General features: G+C 41.7%; 2 protein-coding genes across 4 annotated transcripts in view; both read left to right on the top strand.

Moving 5' to 3' along the window:
• The window catches only part of bace1 (beta-secretase 1), a 35,299-nt gene extending 13,988 nt beyond the window's left edge, over positions 1–21,311 (top strand). The window contains exons 10-11 of the mRNA XM_040049508.1: positions 1,406–1,413; positions 20,864–21,311. The gene's annotated coding sequence lies outside the window, so the exon portion shown is untranslated. The remainder of the gene's footprint in view (positions 1–1,405; positions 1,414–20,863) is intronic.
• pcsk7 (proprotein convertase subtilisin/kexin type 7) lies at positions 6,667–20,851 on the top strand. 3 transcript variants are annotated; one of them, XM_040049506.1, is made up of 17 exons: positions 6,667–6,795; positions 7,687–7,995; positions 9,042–9,284; positions 9,933–10,067; positions 10,554–10,719; positions 10,826–10,916; positions 11,025–11,079; positions 11,243–11,381; positions 11,490–11,590; positions 14,881–15,048; positions 16,216–16,320; positions 16,414–16,516; positions 18,725–18,881; positions 19,037–19,131; positions 19,234–19,339; positions 19,449–19,566; positions 20,102–20,851. In XM_040049506.1, the coding sequence occupies exons 2-17, from the start codon at positions 7,699–7,701 to the stop codon at positions 20,357–20,359; spliced, it is 2,337 nt and encodes a 778-aa protein (XP_039905440.1). In that variant the 5' UTR covers positions 6,667–6,795; positions 7,687–7,698; the 3' UTR covers positions 20,360–20,851. The 3 variants fall into 3 exon arrangements, with proteins under 3 accessions (XP_039905440.1, XP_039905439.1, XP_039905441.1); XM_040049505.1 differs by having other exon boundaries at positions 6,676–6,963; XM_040049507.1 differs by having other exon boundaries at positions 6,677–6,806.
• Positions 21,312–21,658: the final 347 nt, after the last annotated feature.

The raw sequence follows: 21,658 nt of genomic DNA, 5'->3' as shown, positions 1-21,658 counted from the left end.
ATAGGGCTTTTTTTCCACAAACACAAACTGAATCACTCACCACATCTTTCAAGGGGGACCATACATGTATGCTTGGACAAAGATACCAGCCCAACGTATGTTATACACTAAAGAACACTATGTATGTCTATAAGAGACTGTTTGTATTGTCTCCGAACAAGGTGTAAATAGGTCAACTCAGAACTGTTTATTTATCTGCCAGGCGCTGGCACCACTGTCGAACCAATAAAATACTAATTGTAACTGGAATATGTGTTGTCTACGTACGTGTGTGTGTGTACATATGTATATATATATATATATATATATATATATATATATATATATATATATATATATGTATGTATATATATATATATATACAGGGAGTGCAGAATTATTAGGCAAATGAGTATTTTGTCCACATCATCCTCTTCATGCATGTTGTCTTACTCCAAGCTGTATAGGCTCGAAAGCCTACTACCAATTAAGCATATTAGGTGATGTGCATCTCTGTAATGAGAAGGGGTGTGGTCTAATGACATCAACACCCTATATCAGGTGTGCATAATTATTAGGCAACGTCCTTTCCTTTGGCAAAATGGGTCAAAAGAAGGACTTGACAGGCACAGAAAAGTCAAAAATAGTGAGATATCTTGCAGAGGGATGCAGCAGTCTCAAAACTGCAAAGCTTCTGAAGCGTGATCATCGACCAATCAAGCGTTTCATTCAAAATAGTCAACAGGGTCGCAAGAAGCGTGTGGAAAAACTAAGACGCAAAATAACTGCCCATGAACTGAGAAAAGTCAAGCGTGCAGCTGCCAAGATGCCACTTGCCACCAGTTTGGCCATATTTCAAAGCTGCAACATCACTGGAGTGCCCAAAAGCACAAGGTGTGCAATACTCAGAGACATGGCCAAGGTAAGAAAGGCTGAAAGACGACCACCACTGAACAAGACACACAAGCTGAAATGTCAAGACTGGGCCAAGAAATATCTCGAGACTGATTTTTCTAAGGTTTTATGGACTGATGAAATGAGAGTGAGTCTTGATGGGCCAGATGGATGGGCCCGTGGCTGGATTGGTAAAGGGCAGAGAGCTCCAGTCCGACTCAGACGCCAGCAAGGTGGAGGTGGAGTACTGGTTTGGGCTGGTATCATCAAAGATGAGCTTGTGGGGCCTTTTCGGGTTGAGGATGGAGTCAAGCTCAACTCCCAGTCCTACTGCCAGTTTCTGGAAGACACCTTCTTCAAGCAGTGGTACAGGAAGAAGTCTGCATCCTTCAAGAAAAACATGATTTCCATGCAGGACAATGCTCCATCACACGTGTTCAAGTACTCCACAGCGTGGCTGGCAAGAAAGGGTATAAAAGAAGAAAAACTAATGACATGGCCTCCTTGTTCACCTGATCTGAACCCCATTGAGAACCTGTGGTCCATCATCAAATGTGAGATTTACAAGGAGGGAAAACAGTACACCTCTCTGAACAGTGTCTGGGAGGCTGTGGTTGCTGCTGCACGCAATGTTGATGGTGAACAGATCAAAACACTGACAGAATCCATGGATGGCAGGCTTTTGAGTGTCCTTGCAAAGAAAGGTGGCTATATTGGTCGCTGATTTGTTTTTGTTTTGTTTTTGAATGTCAGAAATGTATATTTGTGAATGTGGAGATGTTATATTGGTTTCACTGGTAAAAATAAATAATTGAAATGGGTATATATTTGTTTTTTGTTAAGTTGCCTAATAATTATGCACAGTAATAGTCACCTGCACACACAGATATCCCCCTAAAATAGCTAAAACTAAAAACAAACTAAAAACTACTTCCAAAAACATTCAGCTTTGATATTAATGAGTTTTTTGGGTTCATTGAGAACATGGTTGTTGTTCAATAATAAAATTATTCCTCAAAAATACAACTTGCCTAATAATTCTGCACTCCCTGTATATATATATATATAGGTGTGTGTTATTAAACTCAACTGCAATAGCCTTGCATGATTTGTAATTTAAAATAAGCCCTACATGTTTCTTGGCCTTGATGTGGCCCTCTATTTCTTCCATTGTCTAAAACAAACCGTTATAGCTCAACTTTCTTCTGATTGGCTGCCCCTTGCAATCAGAAGAGGTCGATGGGGCTTCTGTGGTCACAGACAGAGCTGTGTGCAAAGGATATTAGGAAAATCTCCCATTTAACATAATTAAACATAAAAAACTACCAAACAGTAATCATTTTGTAACTACATAAGCACCTCGTATTACAATATCTTCAAACTTAAAAAACGAAACAAAAATGACAGAAACGTTCCTGTTTTTCTCCTAATATCTACAATAAAAAGTACAGAAGTTTTTCTGTGCTTTTACACATTCCCTCCTGCAATGTAAGCCCAAAGATATGGGATCAGAACGATGCCACCTTGAAATGAAACCGAAAAAAAAAATATTGTAACTGAAATAAATGTACTGAAAACTCTTGTATTGAAACTGAAAAAAATTGATAGTGAAAAACAAATAATTGAAACTGTAATTTTTTTGTTTTCGCTTACAATTTTTTTTTTCCAGTTTCAATCCATTTTTCGGTTTCAAACCATTTTTCAGTTTCACTCTGCTGGCACTGTTTTGGCGTCCAGGGGCGCGCTGGGGGGCCTTCAAGGCCTTTTCAAAGTCTTGAAGGCAAGCTAAGCCTGAAGTAAAAAAGAAGGAACACACACATGTAAAGGAAGCACTCAAAACTTGCGGCTATCCTAAATGGGCGTTTTTAAAGTCAGCAAAGAGGCACAGAAAAGAAGATCAGACACCAGCGAGGGAGGATAAGAAGGACAGACGCAACAACATTGTCATCCCCTATGTAGCCGGTGTATCAGAAAAACTCAGGAGGGTTTTCTCCAAGCATGACATCCCCGGTGTATTTCAGACCCAGCAACACGCTCAGACAAAAACTGGTTCACCCGAAAGACAAAACTCCTAAACACAAACTTAACAATGTGGTGTATGCTGTACAGTGCAGCGAGGAATGCTCAGACCTCTACATTGGAGAGACCAAACAGCCACTTCACAAGTGCATGGCACAACACAGAAGAGCCACCTCCACAGGACAAGACTCAGCTGTCCATCTGCATCTTAAGGATAAAGGACACTCTTTCGAGGATGCCAATGTTCACATTTTGGACAGAGAGGACAGATGGTTTGAAAGAGGAGTGAAAGAAGCCATCTATGTCCACTGTGAGCGACCATCTTTGAACAGAGGCGGTGGTTTACGACACCAACTCTCTGCCATCTATAATCCAGTTTTGAGTTCCCTCCCCAGACGCCTTAACGCCCACTCACATCCTGGGCCATCTGACCTCAGGAAAACACATGATAGGGTGGGGCCAGGTTTCACAATGAGCTCACCCGAAACTCTGGCTGATTGGGACCCACACCCAGTTTCACACCTTGGCTCAGGCGATTAGAGGATCATCAGGGGGTCCTTTTGTCCCTCTGTGGGGGGTTTCTCCCACTAGGTTTATATCTGGGACTCTCCACCATTTGACCTTAGAACTGAAGAAGCTTCTCGGATGAGAGGTGAAACGTCTTCAAGTAACTTGAAGTCCAGACGCTTTTCTTTGCAAGCTCCTTTGGCCATGGTGAGTATATCCTTCTCTCATCCTCCCCCTCTTCTCACGAAGCTTCTCCTTCAACCTCAGTTCTCACCTCCTCAGCAAAGAGAAGCAGAGAAGACATCTGCACTGAAGAAAAGTAAATTGAACAAATCAGTGATCTGTGAATTCATCCTTTTGTCTCTGTCTTTTTGTCTTCAGGTGCTTTACACTTGTCCTCTCCCAGCATTCCAGACGGCGCTAACACAGAGAGATGCTCCACCCAGAAGACAGCCTTACCCCAACCCGATGAGAAGGATGGATGACCAAATGACAAACTGCAGAGTGGTGCTGTGTTCCAGCTATGTAAGTTATCACCTCACATTGGCTACAAACTGTCTTGAAGACTAAATCCTTCCAAAAGCTGGTGTAAATCATCGTCCTACAGTACTGTAGGTCTAAGTTTATTTATAGTTATTGTGTGTATATGTTGAGTTTAAAATAGCATTTTAACAACATGCTGCAGCTACCTACTATGGAAATGCTGTTTTGTGTTAAAACTACGTCTTTCTTGTGTTATTGCTTTGCAGGGCAGCTGAGAGTGGACAGAGCTGCACAGAGGACCAAAGATCCACTCTCAGCACTTCATACCTGACTGGCCACAGCACCGCCCCTCTTCACCCAGGGTGAGGAGGGTCCTGACCCCGCCTGCACAGAGGGAGTTGTGAACATGCACTTCTGTGTCGGTGGGTTTAGGAGCCTCCTCACACACACACACGGATGAAGACTGTCACTGGAAGATGTCTCCGTTGCATCAGCAGGACAGGACGTAAGCATTTGTATAATATTACAGTTTGTGATGCTTTATACATGTTTTTATTGCTTCATTTCAAACTAGGAGATATAAAATAAACCAGTTTTCATAATAGTTTCTGTCTCTTTAGTTGTTTTCTTAATAAGTTATTTGGAACATCATTGCAACCCATCAGCTTTTTATTGAGGATTTAGAAAGTTGCTGGTGGCCCGAGTGTGTACAGTGGGGTGTTGTTTTTGTCACATGGTGAAAGTGACCTCGGGGGGAGCAAAAAGAACAACTGCACAATTTGGGGATTCGCAGACTTTGGTAATCGTTAAAAAAATGAAGAAAAATTGTTCTGTGTGAACAAGAAGCTCAAATATAAACCTTACTGACACAAATGATCTGCTATCTGTAAGCAGGGAAATGTTTTCATGAGCCTTGGTCAAGCTAATTTGTATGAGTTTAACCTCCTGGTCAAAAACTTTTAGAAGATTAATACGTTCACCCGCTGATTCTTACTTGGCCTGAATGTTTGAATGTTTGCAGTTTCAGGTCCTACTGATCAGTTTTAAGTACTGTAGAAAGTGAGCAGCAATTTAATCGAGTCCTGGGATGTAATGGGACAAAAGGGTAATGTGACAGACACATTAGTTCCCTTCCGTCGTTTAACAACGTGTAAGCAGACTGCTTTAACCTGCAATTTACTGCATGTTGTTAGGCTGCATGATACAACCACAGTCTGCTAACCACCCGTGGTGAGCGAAGGTTTTGAGGTCTTGCTCGAGCTACTGATGAAGCTTTATCAAAGCTTGTTAAGTTTCCCAACCACATTTCATCTCGATGGTCCAAGGCTTACATCTTTAAGTTCACAAATATACTTCTGTAATTAATCAGTAACCAATTTATTACTTTAAGTTACAGTGTGAGGGGCATTGATGAACATAAATTAGATTTAACTGGATTATGTGTTTAGGTCAAGAGACACAGACCTTCATCTTCAAGAGGCTCTTCTTAAATGTCTGATTACGATGTTTGTGTTTGTCTGCAGCATCACTGCAGCAGAGAGGGTATAACACAAGGCCACAGTCATGTGGTATTCTGTCCTGCTATTAAGTGAATAAAATACTGAAAAAACATCTAGACACTAAATACAGTCACTGGCCACTTCATTAGTTACACCTTGCCAGTACTGTTTTGGACCTTCTTTCACCTTCGGAAATGCCTTAATTCTTTGTGGCGCAGATTCAACAAAGACCTGGAAACATTCCTCACAGATTTAGTTTCATATTGACATGATAGCATCACACAGTTGCTTCAGATTTGTCGGCTGTGCATCCATGTTGCAAATCTCCTGATCCACCACATGACAAAGATAATCTGCTGGATTGACATCTGTTATAAAATGAGTATACTGTGGTCATAAAACGATGGGCATGGTCAGCAGCACAGCTCAGGGAGGTTGTACCTCTGGAGAGGCCCCTTCCTACACCTGAAGTTTTTACCAGTGAAAAGAACGGAGGTTTCCTCACAGTGTTTCCTAGTGTTTCATCAACAAAGGAGAATTTATTCCTTAGACTGTGCAAAATTTCTTTCATGGTTATCCTGCTGCAAGGGTGAGCTCTGAGATGGGCCCAAGCCATGCTTGCTCCTCAGCAGTCTTTATTTAACCTGATATGTCAAACCCAATTATTGTGGAAGACTGCTCCGACTCTGGAGAAGGAGTTATGCTTTCTGTTTTTTTAAATGAGCAGTAATGATACTTGTAATAAATGTAGCCTTTATGCAGCTCTGGAGGCCTGGATCGCTGAATTGGAAACCGAAAAAAAATGGTTTGAAACCGAAAAATGGATTGAAACCGAAAAAAATGGTTTGAAACCGAAAAAAATGGATTGAAACTGGGGGGAAAAAATAATTGTAAACGAAAAAAAAACTACAGTTTCAATTAATTGTTTTTCACTATCATTTTTTTTCAGTTTCAATACAAGATTTTCAGTACAATTATTTCAGTTACAATATTTTTTTTCGGTTTCAATATTTTTTTCGGTTTCATTTCAAGGTGCCATCGTTCTGACCCCATACAAAGAGTGCTAAGAAGATTTCTTTCATTCAATAGAGCAGAAATTCTTTTATCTTGTACAAAAACAAAAACAGACATGCTGTTGAAATTGCACTTATTTTTTACATTATGATTTCTTACGATAAATCTTCGATTACGATAAATGCTCCAAGTGTTTTGAATAACTTGCTGTTGTTGTTTTAACTGCATTGCTTTACGCCGTGGCTCTGGGCCAATCAGGAAGCCCACACGACGTTTTGCGCAACGCGTGACGTAGCACCTAGATAGCGACTTCGCGAGTGTTGTACGGAAATGAGATGATTACCTTTGGTTCCCTGAATTTCACAAACGGCAGAGGACTAAACGGGGATTCAGTGGAAAAGTAAGCTGAAGGTGTCTGACTACAAATCATTTTCAAACAGCTACTAATTCGTACTACTTTATCTAATAAAAGAATAGCGAGCTTACTCGTTAGCCGCCAGGAGAACTAGCTCGCTTACTAAGCTATGATAACAACGAGGCTGGGAACGAAACCCGACTCCCTCTTCAGGTTGTTGACTTTTTTCCTCTTTCTTTTTCTGTTCTCACTACATTATAATTTTATCGAGTGTACGTGGCAGTGTTTTCACAGACACTGTAATTATACAACAAATCTCGGTCAAACGTACAGCTAGCTAGTAAGCTGAATAAAAACAAAACAAAAAGAAGTCATCAAAACTAAGAAGTCACGAGAGCGTACTGTTGGGTGACAAGACAGCTAATTCGTATCAAAGAGAAAGAGCCACGATTTAAATAGCCGTAAATGCCTTTTTAAGGCTATCAATATCATAATTCAGATTTTCGATAGGACAGCCATCGGTAATGTCTTCGGCTGTATGTCTGATGTGGTTATAGATGTTACATACGCACATTTGCGCAGACTGGACGTTTTCCTGGTGATTGATTTGTCACGCTATTTGGTTCTGTGAAAAAACCTGAGGCATACATGTAGTACAACCTGTTGTTTGGCTAGAAGAAACCGCCCACAACAGGTATGATTGATGTTGTTTTGCAGGTGTTGGAATGCACTGTGTGTCTCACTGGTGCAAAGGCTTTGATTTAACCACAGGGTTTATCTCACACAGATGCCGTCCAGTTAGTAAGATGCTGTGAATTTGATACATTGCTTCTGAATACAGCATGCAGATGATAAACACCAAGGCGCACTGATTCACAGATTGTCCTCACTAATGACACCTTTTTCTCTCCCTGTCTGACTCTGTCTGATGTTCAGGTCGCTTTTCCAATGAGGAGAACTCGCCCTTTTTGGCCCCGTGCATCACCCTTCCTCGCCATGGCAAAGCTCTATCTGCCTACTTTCCTCTTACTGATTTTTCTGTCCTCCTTCGTCCTCCTGCTGCTCATCCTTCTGACCCCTGTCACCCCCTCACTTCCTTTAGCACCTGCCTCTGATCCCTCACTTTGGCCGTCACCCTCTTGCAGTCCAGGTCAGTCCTGGGCGGTCCGACTGCACATTGGTCTTGATCACAAGGAAGAAGATGGTGAACACGGTGCTGTGCACATGGATTTAATAGCCAACAAGGTACCGGTAGAGTACTTCATTCATGCTTTTTCAGATTAGACTTAAGAGCTTGTTATTTGCTGTTGTTATTGTAACCATAATAGGCCATTTCATACACTTGCATTTGAACTTAACACATTCACATTCATTAGCTTTTCATTTCACCAAACCTTTCAGTTGTTTGTTTTTTGCTCCCTGTTCGTATTCTCTTTTTATCCCATGGTCTCTTATCTATGTAGTGATTTGACAGGCTTTGTTTTACAGGTTCGCTGTAAAAATGCTTTAGGACCAAACAGTTCTGTGAAGCCTTCTCACTATGATACTTCCCACAGAACTGCATACTGTTAGATCTTTTACGTTTTCCTTTTCTTCTTTTTTTTCCATTCACACAACTGATTGCATTTCTGAGCAACATATCCAACAGCCAGCCAGCTGTTGGCATAACAACAACTAAGCTACAAACACAAGAATGAGTTGGAGGACGCTGTGATTTGGAACATGTGTTTACTGAGTGTCAGGAGTTTCATGATAATGCTGTAGTTGAAAATTAGAGATGTGATTTTGTTCACTTTTAAGATGCATAACATAACATTACAAGTGACTCATTACTTACATGTTAAGTACCGTATACAGAGAGCTGCTAATCTTACACCGAGGCTTCCTGCAGTTCCTGGTGCTGCTCCTGATTACCTCCAAAACCCCACTAACCAATCACACCTACCCACATTAAGAGCACATGCCAGCCTGTTGGAGTTATATTCCAGTAAATCATACCAATAGTGATTCACTTTCATGATCTTCTCATGCTATGTCAGTTAGCACCTGCCAACTTTGACAGTTCCTTCAGTTTGGATACACACACACACACACACACACACACACACACACACACACACACACACACACACACACACAATTTGGACTTCCTCCAAATGTTATAGGATCTATAAAAAGGTTTCTCTGGACCAGCAGTGCCTTACATTAGTCTTACATGAAGGTGGCCACGTTTAGATGCATTGTCCTAGTTTAATTTTTTCAGTCGTCATCTGTGTTCTCTCTTGTCACAGGTAGCGGAGCAGGCTGGGCTGCACAACCATGGCCAGATAGGACACCTGGAAGGCCACTACTTGCTGTGCTCTACAAAGCCCGGTGCTGGGTCTGTAGGACGCATCAAGAGACAAGCTCTCCGGCCTGAGGATGTTTTAGCAGGACACCCTCATGTTATGTGGTACTCTCAGGAGAGAGTGCTCAGCCGCTCAAAGAGATCGATGGCCTTCAACGACCCCAACTACCCCAAACAGTGGCACCTGGTGAGGATGCATATGACTGACTCTGTCTTTATGATGAAATGTGGCATTAACATTTTTAACTAATTCAGAGGCTGACAATCAATTCATATCTTAATTAAAAAGCACTTTTAGCTCTAAATTCTATTTGAACAACTCAATCAGAATGGAATTTAAGCCAGGCAATTTAAGTGTGAATCAATGTAACAATCTGTGTGCGACATGACATTTGGTGTTATTTTTAACGGTTATGCCAAATGCTACGGAGCAATATCAGACAGCTTACCAAGGAGAGAGAAGGAAAGTAAATTGTTGCCTAAAGTGAGAATGAAGTGCAAAGTGAAAAGCTAAATACTGCCTCTCAGTTGATTGTAACCTTTGAGCTTGCGCCTCTTTTATAGTTTCCTGATTTATAAGCTTATTACTTTGTTTTTCACAGCTGTCCAATATGTGGGTACAAAAACACAAAACAGCCATAGTGGATTTCAAAGCTCTGATTGGCTTCACAGAAATGCTTGTTGTACAATAAGACCCATACTGCCAGATACACCACTTCACCTTTTCTCCTTCTGTTCTCTTGTTTTGATTTTTGTTCTTGTTTTGATTTACCTTGACATTTCTATTTCCACCTCTTCCTCTCATCCTTTTTTTTTACTCTGCCTGTTTTTGCAGCACAATGACGTCAGTAAGGGCATGGACATCAACGTGACAGGAGTGTGGGAGCGTAACATTACCGGCCAGGGAGTCACAGTGGTGGTTGTTGATGACGGGGTGGAGCACACCCACCAAGATATTCAGCCAAATTATGTAAGTCAAAACTGTCTAAGCAACTTTTTGATTTATTCCTATTGCTTAACAATGGGAACTGGCATGGATTTATTTGTTTTGTAGGGAATCCAGTGTTGAATCACTGTAATCGATACTTTTTTTTTAGTCAATTCTGCCAGTGGGCTTTTGTAGTATAGTTTAGCAACTGCAGGCCAGACAAGAATCATCTTGCTGTGGAGGAACTACTGTGGCAGATTTAACTTGAAACAGCATGTTGTAGATCAGAGGAAAGTTATAAAGTAGAGAGAATGTCGCTGTCAGCAGAAGGGAAGCAGTTTTTTTGTTTTGTTTTGTTTTTTTACAGTGTAGACAGACTTACAGTCCGCACTAGCAGAAAGGTGATCACACAGTGAAGAGAACATCAAAGTGAATTGGATAATAAGAAGTTCTAGTTGTAATAGTTTTCTTGATTGTCTTATTAACGATTCTAGTAATGTTTAAAAACTGATTTTATGTCCTTCTTAGAGTCCAGAAGGCAGCTACGACCTTAACTCAAATGACCCAGACCCCATGCCTCACCCTGACATTCACAGCGACAACCACCACGGTACTCGGTGCGCTGGAGAGATTGCAGCTGTTTCCAACAACAGCTTCTGCGCAGTGGGAGTGGCCTATGGCAGCAAAGTAGCAGGTACAGACTGGAAAATCTTGATTTTTTTTTTTCCATTGTTAAAATCTGAAGATGACAGAGTTAATTCTGAATTTATCTCATTTGTGACTTGTTGCTTGCTTCTAAGGTATTAGAGTGCTCGATGGCCCACTGACAGACAGCCTGGAGGCTATAGCCTTTAACAAACACTACCAAGTTAATGACATCTACAGCTGCAGGTCCGACTGTGTTTCCTGTGTAATTAAGCGGTGTTTTAATATGCTGTAATATCATATTAATGAAGGTTCTCATGTTCTTGCTGATGTTGCTCGTTGTGTGTTTTTTAGTTGGGGTCCAGATGATGATGGGCATACTGTGGATGGACCTCATCCTCTGGGAAAGGTGGGATCATCTATTCACAGAACTCTTTGTCCAGCAGAGGGCAGTAAAACACAACAGCTCAGCAGCTTGGACATGTAGAAGACCACTGCAGATTTTCACTTCATGTTTTTGTTGTTTTTGTTGTTTTTATGCTAATGACTTGTTTGTTGTCCCTGTTCCACAGGCAGCTCTGCAGCACGGGGTGATTGCAGGCAGACGAGGATTCGGGAGCATCTTTATAGTTGCCAGCGGTAACGGTGGTCAGTACAACGACAACTGCAACTACGACGGGTATGCCAACTCGATCTACACCATTACAATCGGTAAGAACCGGACATTCTTAGGCGTGCCTGTGCCCGCCCTGTTTCTGCAGGTTTATTTGTGCAGTATGTGTGGCGCATGCAAGTAGTTTCTGTGTTTGTTTGATGCAGGAGCGGTCGACGAGAAAGGCAAGATGCCATTCTATGCTGAGGAGTGCGCATCCATGCTGGCCGTCACTTTCAGCAGCGGGAGGGGCTCTTTGAGGAGCATTGTAAGTCTCATCAAACAAAGACAAGTAAAAGAATTAAGTGCATGAATAGCGAGTCAACTTAGTTTAGCTTCATTTAGCTGGGTTAATAGTGGCCATGACAGTGGTTTGACACCTTACATGTTCGGTGAAATTCAGACTAGAGGTGTGTGCGTTCTGAACTAGACAAACAGCTTTAAATCATGTGCATCATGTGTAAAGTAAGCAACTAGACAGAGATTGACTCAAAGGTGAGTCTTGGCATTCTTCCAAGTGGATGTTAGCACAGTTTGTAGATAACTACAGCATTGCGTGATGCTAAATGTAGCAGAAATTTAAAAGTTTAACTAATATTTGAACTGCAGGCTTTAAAGAAATTTGTGGAGGCAGGCTGTTCTGTATCTCCACTCAAGCTGAAATAACTTGTTACATGATTACAAGTATAATAAAAAGTTCCCAAAAATTGTTACTCTCTCCAAAGCCTTCTTTCCACTAGCACAGACTTGGCTTTGCTTGACTCTGTTTTTCCATTAGGTGGTAGTAGCAGGAGGCCAGGGTTCCAACTGTTTGCGTTGCATGCAAATGATGTTACGGGATTTCTGTGCTGCTGTGCGGCACCAATGACCACACCCACATTGAGGTGGTGCTAAATTTTAATCAAAAATCACCAAAACAGAGTAAAGTCGAGCCAAGCCGCGTAGGTGGCACTGGAAAGGAGACATAGAGTTGAGTTGTGTCTAGGTGAGCTGTCAACCTCTTGGCCAGCACACACGTGTGAGTGAACAGATGATCGCCAATATAGAAAATCTATATAAAATTTTCAAAAGGGTCTGTTTCTTGCTCTACATGTTTAAAAACTGTTGTGCCGCGTATATTTAACCTTACTGATTAAGCCTGCAGATACCAAACTCCAAGACATGACATGCAGACCAGTGTGTTTGAGTTCTCTACTGGAAAGGTCTAAAACTGTAGTGATGGGGACAGCTGTTTGAAAGAGCAGCTCCACATCAAGACTAACAGGGAGTGTTTTCATCTGAAAACCATGACTAATGTTGACAGGGGTAAGAGCCCATTGAAGCCGCTGACTTGTATTTGCTGTTGTTTGTGCATCACCACGGTAACGCAGTTTGGAGCGGCGGATGTCATCGCCTGAGGGAGAAGAGCTTAGCCAGGAGTGGGCTGTGTGATCCACTGCTGACCACAGTATGGTCACAGGCCAAATGCTGTCCAGACGCTGCCCGTTAGTTCAATAGTCTCCAGAAACTTTTACCAAGAACAGCTGCTGTCACCAGCGCGCTGAGTTGGGATTTATTATTGAGTTTATAACATCTGGACAGTCATGAGAAAAAAAAAGTAGTGATATCTTAGAAATTACTTCTAAGCTGTTGGCAGTTTTTGCATCTTGTACTAATGGAGGATTGAAGATATTTTAAGGGCTTCAACTCTCATAAAAATAATGTAAGTCCCAAATAATAGCTGTGACTAATTAAAACATGATGCTCAGTGTTGAAGATGAAGAAATTCAGTTGTTTGAAATAAATACACCATGACTATTTATAAAAGACATGTGGGACTTATAAAACCTCGTATATGAGTTAAAAAAGAGCCTCTAATGCTTTGAACAATGGTGACCACGGTTTGGCAGCATATTTTGTTTCTCATGTGTCCATCACATACTGACTTTTACATCAGTGTATCTGGTAGATAGCAGCAGTTGTACTGGCAGCATTTGATTGACTGAATGATTACACTTTGCTACCTTCGCTAGGTGTCACCACAAATAGCAGTTATATCGTTGTAGAACGGCGCTTCATTATTCATTACTGGACAACTACAAGGGGCTGCAGTCTGCGTGGCCTTGCCAACAGCTCTAATACCTGTAGTGGATGTTGTAAATAAGGAGGTTGAAAGTTAGAACAAATGATTGGATGTGTAACTATTAGACTCAGGCAATGCATTACCCACTTAAATAGGTGGCGCAAGGATGGCTTCCTTCAAGGAATGATAGTAAGAGACTGGTTGATTATTTTCCTCAAGCACAACTTTCTAGGGGCAAACAGTTCTTTGTTAATGTTGGCTGTGTCATCTTTGATCAGTGGGACTAAACCCAAAATACTCATGAACAGTTTACTGGTTACTTTGTTTTCTGTTCACTGTTGTTATGTTGCACAGCTCGCTGAGCTTAGCACTCTGTTGGATTTGCGTGTTTAAGGTTTAGTTTGTTCTTGTTTTCATCAGCTGAGAAATATTAGTTGCTGTTCATGCTTTTATCTCATCTTTGGACTATTGTAATTTACTCTTCGTCTGCCTCAGTAAAACCTCCTTGGACCATCTATATCTTCCACAGATTGCTGCTGGTAGGCTTACCAGATCCCCCAACGTTGCTCATCTCACACAGTTGCTGATCTCAATGCACTCACTCCCTATTAAATTTAGAATTCAATGCAAAGTTCACCTTTAGCACCTAAATATATCAGTGAACCTTTGCAGCTATGTGTCACCAGTAGGACTCTCAGATGTTCTGATCAGGGTTTGTGTCCAGCCATAAAAATTCCTCATTTAAAAAGCTAACTGGGCCTTAGTATTTTATTTTGTCTTATCGTCTGTTTCGTTTTTAATTGTCTGTGTTTGATATGAACCACATTGTGATTTTCATCTTAAAAGGTGCTATATAAATGAAACGTTCTTAATAAATTACTTATTGTGGATCAGGAGACACTGCACATTGGTGGCATTTTAACACAGTGCAACAGCACAGAAGACCAAAATACATCATCTTCTTACTAGCTAAACAGAGAGTGTATTGAAAATCATACTGCAATACCACCCACATCCAATCATAATTGCCTTTTTAAAAACATTTTGGAGACCCAGTACATGTACAGCACTGCGCTGTATTTGATGTCCATGAGCAAACAGCAAAAGATCAACAGCTGGGAATAGCTGTTGATCTTTTGCTGTTTGCTCAAGGAGGTGTCTGGATTGTCTGTGTTTGTGTATACACATTTTAATGTATTCCTCCCTGTGGTTTTGTTCGTTTAACCTCATTTATTTTACTTTTTTTAATCTTAATGTGGCTCTTAAATTCTTCTCTGGGTGTTGCCAGTGTCAAATTGTACTCTAATAACTGCACATACAGAGGGCTGAACTCTGGTTACCTTCGTTCAAATGGGTCAAGATGGCTTTTAAAAAGGGTTTGATAACAGTTTATATTCAGACTCCTGACAGTTTTTACTGCCGTGACACTGTTTATACTGTGCACAGTTTCTCCAAACTATCCTTCCAACACCCAGCCCATCTGTGTGGTTCTTCAGGTGACTTCAGACTGGTCCATGCAGGGGGGCACAGGTTGTACCGAGGGCCACACCGGTACGTCTGCTGCAGCACCCCTGGCAGCAGGAATGGTGGCACTCATGCTGCAGGTCCGGCCCTGCCTCACCTGGAGGGATATCCAGCACATCATCACCTTCACTGCCACCAAGGTAAGCCTGATGAAATTCAGAAACTTGGTTATTACAGTACACACACACACACACACACACACACTGTGCTCAGGTAAACTTCTCTCTTAGGGTCTGCTATATTTTGTCTTTGTTTGGATATTGAATTTATGGCATTAATCTTTCGTGCCTTCTTCTCTGTGCTCTTGGGTTGAAAATGTATATCCGTGTTTGAAGCCTCTTTCTACTAACATTTGCATTATTTGGTGTAATGTAATTGTCGAGTATCTTTTTGAGTAAAGCCCTTGTGTGTTCTGTTGTTCAGCCAATCAGGTCACAATACCAGCTGTTCACAGAATGATTCAAAATGACATGTCAAAACCTGAAAGGTGAAAATGGGATGCAAAGTAAACTAAATGTAGGCTCTGACACAATTTAGCTCACAGTTCTAACAGTGTTTTGAAATTTTCAGCAGTGTTTTGCTTCAGTGGATAAAACTCAAGAGTTATTGGCTTATAAAAATTTGTGAGTCTTCATCGCTGACATATAGAGTGCAGTAAAAACAGACAAGCGGGAGAAAGTGGTGATTTCAGTAACATGCAGCTACGGCCCAGCCAACCAGGAATCAAAGAGAGAACTCGGCTGATTAGTCCCTGTGTTAAGTCTTGTGACTGTCGAGCTCCACAAGTTATTTTTATTATTAAAGAATTGTGTGTAGATTGTCAGGATATGGTGACAATTTTTTTTATTTTAATTTTTTTCGTAGACTTGGAAAGTCCTGCTAATTTTTCTGCACTTCCGATATCGTCAGCGTGTGATGTTGAATGCATTTTGATACATATGAAGCCTCATCTACCCCCATTATTGCTAGTTACTCTTCCAGTAATCATAAATAGTAAAGCAATGCTTCGAGTGTTATGAAGGCCAGATAAAGAATCAGCTTTTATATGGATGGGTAAGCCCTGTCCAAACTTACTGCTGCTATATTTACATAGTTACAGGCAGCAGCCAGTTTATATGAGACTAAGAGAGCCAGCCTTTGTCCAGGGGTAACAAAATTTGCCTAAGAGGAAAGCTGGCTCATTAACGTGCCAGATCTGATGTATCTCATTTCCCAATACTCCTGGAAGTGGTCTCTGTTGTTTATTTTGTCATTTCTGTTGCTCAATAAGAGCATAAACTCGATCTTGGCTGTGTTTGTTTTGACAGTGCGACAGTAGTGCCGACTGGAAGGTGAACGGAGCAGGATTTCATCACAGTCACCAGCACGGCTTCGGTCTGCTCAACGCGTGGAGGCTCGTCAATGCCGCCAAGGTTCACACATACGCACGTAGAGACACAGCCACTGCTTTCAATAAAGATGTCCACTCCAGGTTAGGCTGAAGATGTCTCTGGTTTCTGTTTCAGGTGTGGGAGTCAGTGCCATTCCTCTTGTCCTATCAGAGCTCTGTAATAAAGGAGGAAACCCCCATTGTGATCTATCCCGATGAGCTCGTCCTTACCTGGGAAGGTAACCCTGCCTCAGTGTCTACTTCTCTCTCAGCTCTGTACTGGACATTTACTTGTCAAGTTTACGCACTGCACTCATGTAGCTAACTCCCTCTGCCCCTCCCTCTCTGCCTGCCTGCTCCTCAGACAGGCTGCTTGTCCATATTTGGTAATGTTCTCTTTGTTTGTGAGTTCCCTTGGCGAAATTTTTTTTCCAGATTTCTTTGCAGGTTTTTTTTCCATTTTCTTCAGTTTTTTTCTGATATAACTACTTTAACATTTCTCACTATTCATTTTGTTCCTTCATCACTTCTTACCACTCTGAATCTCTCACATTCAGCTATCTGTGTATGTAATCTCTCCCTTGTACAGTTTTTTCGCATATGGTGACCTCATTCTAGCAGAAACATTTCCTTCTCCCTCATCTCCTCCTCTCCTCCCTCGATCTGTATCTTCCCTCTTTTATGGGCTTGTTGATTTCAGGAATACAGCCAGATGTGTGTGCGTCTGTGTGTGTGCGCACAAAGAGCTGCTGTTAAAGAGGTGCTGTACTCCACATTTTCTCCTTTAAGCGTCGTTTCAGTCAGTATTGGTTGGGGCTCTTTTTTCTTCACCACTGACGCTGTTCAGACCTGCCCGTCACACTACTCGGGGTTTGTTGTGGTAGTTTCTATGTGTTTTGGCTGACTCACTAACACGCCCCCTTTAGCTTTTCAAAATTTCTTCTTCCCATGTGAACATTTTCTCCACTTGTAAGCGCACGCTGCAACTTGCTCTGACCTGTTCATGACCAGTCACATCAGGTTTCATCAGCCCAGCTCAGGGCGAGTGGGTGACGTTAGTTTACAGACAACTTGAGTTTGACTTTTCTGAGGAAGAGAGGATGTGTGGGAGCTCGCAGTCTCATGTTCCTGTGAAGAATAGAGGTTTTAGGTTGCTGCGAGGTGAAGGAACGCCAGTGAGTTAGTTGTAAAAGAGAAACACGATGGTAAAAGCTCACAGCTGCTGCGTCATCACATTCTAACCCAGAGCAGTCATTTAGCAGAGTTGGTTTGTGTGGTATACTCAAACCTGTCATCTCAGACAAAAGTTGGGATTGAAAAAAAAAGTTTCAACAATCTTACATCATTTTTATAGCTCTACACTGAATTTATTTAGCTTGGCCTAAAGCTCATGACCAGCCCAATGACAGAGATATAAAAAAAACCCATCATCTGCTTATTTAGAAAAGCATGCAGTCTTTTATCCCAGGATACAAGAAGGGATCTTCATGTGTCTTCCCTTCTTGAGCTATGAGCACAGGTCAGCAGCGTGCTGTCTGGAGTTTATTACGCACTCACCCCCGCACCCTGTTTATTGAATGCATATCAGGTTTCCTTAAAATTTCCAGTGAAAACCACTGCCAGACCAGTGCATTCATGGAAAATCTTCCAAAATCTGAAGTTGATTTGAACTCTGAGCTGTCAGAGCTTCTAGCATTTAAAACCTTTCTCCAAGCTTCTTTTTTGTCCTTTATTTCATTTCCCCTCTACAGTTGCTTTCTTTTCCTTCTTACTTTCCTCTTCTCCATGTGTCTCCTTGTCCTTGCTGCCCCTCCCTTTTTCTCTACATCTGTCCCATGCCTCTCCATCTTACCGTCCACACCTCTGTTTACACATCTCCTCCTCTCTCCTTGGGCCCTCTGCGTCCTTCCCTGCCCCGAGGATGTGTTCAGCCCTACATGGTCAGATAGAGCCATGGCCCATTAGCACTCAGAGCCCAGGAAATACCAAGAAATTACCAGACACTCGCACTGGGAGGGCAAGAGGTGGTCAGGAAGACTCACTGATAACAGATTCACGTTTGAGGGAAGATTGAAATTATAGAGTGGTTTTTATTGATTTGCTCTGTTTTAAAGTCTCTCCAGATTAGGACTGATTTCATTCATTAGCTAAACTCTAATTGTTTTTAAAGGAAATGTTATTTGCTTTGTCATAACAGCAGCAAAGAAGTTTTACTGAAATAAAGTTTTGTAAATAATAGGACGAGTAGAAAATTGAATTCTTATCACCGCCGTATTGTGAAGCAGCATTTAAAATGAAGCTAATGAGCCCTGAAATAGAAACTTAAACATGCATTCAGAATGATTTCAAGCATATTCACATACTCTTCATTGTTTACCAGGTTAGAATAAAGGGTCAAACTGTCAAACATAGAAACATTGTGAGCCGCTCTGTCTCCTCTCCATCAGTCTCTGCTGCCGACCTGAGACAGTCTGGAATGGAGACCCTGGAGCATGTAGCCGTGACCGTGACAGTCATCCACCCTTGCCGTGGCAACGTGGAGTTCGTGTTGATCTGCCCCAGCGGTATGACATCAGTCATCGGGGCTCGCCGTGCCATCGACAGGTAGTTTCTGTCTTTGAGCTTTGTAAAACAACACTTTACGGAAAATGGTAATTGTAAAACGTACTCACGTTTAAGGTTTCTAATGTATCCCAAGATTGCACTGAAAATCGTTTGTGCTGCAGTCTAATGTAGCTGTGTGTGTTTTGTGCTCATAGAGATAATGCAGGCTACCAGGACTGGACTTTCTCCACTGTGCGCTGCTGGGGAGAGAGAGCCCAGGGCCTCTACACCCTCAAGATCTCTGACCACAGTGAGCTTCTGCCCTTCTTACAGCTAGACTTGTTTGGGTTTTTAAATTTTTTTTATTTGTTTGGCTCTTCATCATGACCTCCTCACTCCACTTTTTCTGTAGAAGATGAATCTTCTGTCCAGTGTGCCGCTGTGGGAGTGCTGAAGGAGAGGAAGTTGACTCTGTATGGTTCATCTATGATGTTCAGCGAGGTCAAGGAAAGACAGAGGCAAGAACCGATACACAGTCGGCATAACACTTGGGCAGATGTTTGGAGTGAACATGTGATTTTTATGAAGATGTTCTGTGAGTTTGATGGGCTGTGCATCGATTGACAGGCTGGTGGAGGAGGCAATGACTGGGAAGTATCTGCACAGCAACTTCTCTCTGCCCTGCCCTCCAGGCCTGGACCTGCCTCCAGAAATCACCAAGCCCTTCACGTCCAACAACCTCAAGGTAAACAGCGCGGCGTTTACGTTGCACACTCAGACAAGCCGCGTCATGGTTACCATGCTGTTGCCCACTGTGTGCTTCAGTCTTTTGAGTTCTTTGCGGACTGTGTTCATTTTCTCCCTGGGGAGGTGATGTGTGTTTGTTGTTGTTTTTTAACATGTTTCTTGTACAACTTTCATGGTTTTAACCATCAATCAGGGAAGTGTTTATCATAAAGTCTCCAGTGATTAAATATATCCTCAGGCCTTCATCTTTCTTATTTAGTTAAGATGTGCGTAACTTAACTTAGCAGTAGGATGGTGGACATGTGAGAGGGTAACTAAAATCTGTGAGCCCCTGGACAAAAGGGTATAAAACAAATCGAGTATTGATTAACCCTTCAGCTAACCTTTAGGTGTGTGTGCTCCTTCTCCTTTTCCATTCTTTATCAGCTCCCTTCCTTTGCACTTTACCAGCACATTCAGCCATCACTGATTGACTCTTCCTGTTGTGATTTACATTCCTTGTTTCTATAACCTGTGTCCTCCTCCTCTTCCAGTTCATGCTGTTGCTTGGCTGTTTTGCTCTCTTCTGGTCCCTCTACTACACATTGGAGGTTATGATGGCCCACGTAGACTTCAGGGTCCTTCTCTGCTTGCCCAGGAGACAGGGTGGTCACAGGAGGGGGCGACAAGGGAAAGGAGTGGAGGAGGCACTGATTGGGGATGAGGAGCAGGACTCAGGGGTGGAGTTGCAGGCTGTGCTGGACTCTGATGTCAAAGAGCCGCTTGCCAGTGGGGAATGGCTGGCAACATAGCACTGAGCCAGATTAAGGGCTAAAACCATCACACTGTTAGTCCTTATAGGACCTCTCAGGCTTACACCTTCATTTTGCCACTCGCCAACTTAGCCTTCCACACTCAGCTTCCAGCAGTGGTGTTGGAGGGTCAAACCAGTGCACTCTTGTCCTTCTTTGCATTCCCCTTAAGAGTGGCCTTCAGTGTGTTTGTGCTGCACGCAAAGGTGTGTGGCTTGTGCACATCCCCTTAATAAAGGAGATCGCAGAAAAAAAATGTGATCACTTTAGACATGGAAGAAAAATTTGGTACGAAGGTTAAAATTCCTGTAAAGTAAGTTAATGCACAGGTCTGGTATGACCATCAGATGGACTTAACAGGGTTCCTGGTTTAATTACATGTGTGAAAGTGTTCATTTGCTCATGTTTAAAATGTAACCTCAAAGAAGAGCTTGATAGGATACAATACACCTGTGGAAGGAAGAACTGAGATGTGCACTTAAAAAAAAAAAACAGGTGTGAAAGTGTGTGTGTTTGTGATATGCAAGGTCTTCCATGGAAAAAGTGACCTATGGTAAAATGTGAGGCTTCAAGTGGATACTGTATTTCAATAAAAAGATTGCTTTTTGAGGGAATTCCTTTATGCATTTATTTTTTTAAGCCTGGTGTTGTTTTCTGTGGCTTATCAATCTACTACTGAGAATTTACAAATAAAAGAAAAATACAAACTTGAAATGGGATTTTTGCATTGTGGGATTTGCAAATCAATTTTTTAATAAAGTATAATATATAGACAATGTGTGCCTGCTGTACAGATGTACTATGCTGATGGTGTTTTTACAGTGCTTTTTTTTTTAAAAGACTATTAAAGAAGTATAATTTTTTTAATGTAAACAGTGTTTGGAGTGATATTGAAAACCATTACTGTGCAAGTCACAGGCAAGTTCAGTGATAATAAACAATGCTTGATTAAGTTTTCTCTTTGACTGATTTTTGTACTTTTAAAATGGTTTTAAAACCAAGTTCACACAAGCACACACCTCCAGTAAGTCACCTGTATAAATTAATCTGGCATGGTAAATGTATGTGTTGAGTGGTTTTACACATTTTTTTAATCGAATAAGTCATTTGAATTGAGTAACTGACTACATTTCAAGGTAATCTGAAACAATCCTGGGTATGGTTACAGAGGTTTTTAAAGTCTATTATGGTAACAGTTGCAACATTAACTTGCACTAACTGGCACTGAACACAAACAACAGCATGGATACAAAATAAAGCAAAAACAAAGGAACATTAACCAATGGGAATGTCAAATCT

The sequence above is a fragment of the Simochromis diagramma genome, unplaced genomic scaffold (assembly GCF_900408965.1).
Source record: "Simochromis diagramma unplaced genomic scaffold, fSimDia1.1 OVJJ01000611.1, whole genome shotgun sequence".
Lineage (NCBI taxonomy): Eukaryota > Metazoa > Chordata > Actinopteri > Cichliformes > Cichlidae > Simochromis > Simochromis diagramma.
This window is presented reverse-complemented; position numbering and strand designations above follow the sequence as displayed.

What these genes read in the sequence shown, in the direction of transcription:
- pcsk7 (XM_040049506.1), top strand. Translation starts at nt 7,699, where the DNA reads ATGAGGAGAACTCGCCCTTTTTGGCCCCGTGCATCACCCTTCCTCGCC. An exon ending in AAGATATTCAGCCAAATTAT is followed by an intron (nt 10,068 to 10,553) that starts GTAAGTCAAAAC and finishes TGTCCTTCTTAG; the next exon opens with AGTCCAGAAGGCAGCTACGA. An exon ending in AATGACATCTACAGCTGCAG is followed by an intron (nt 10,917 to 11,024) that starts GTCCGACTGTGT and finishes TGTGTTTTTTAG; the next exon opens with TTGGGGTCCAGATGATGATG.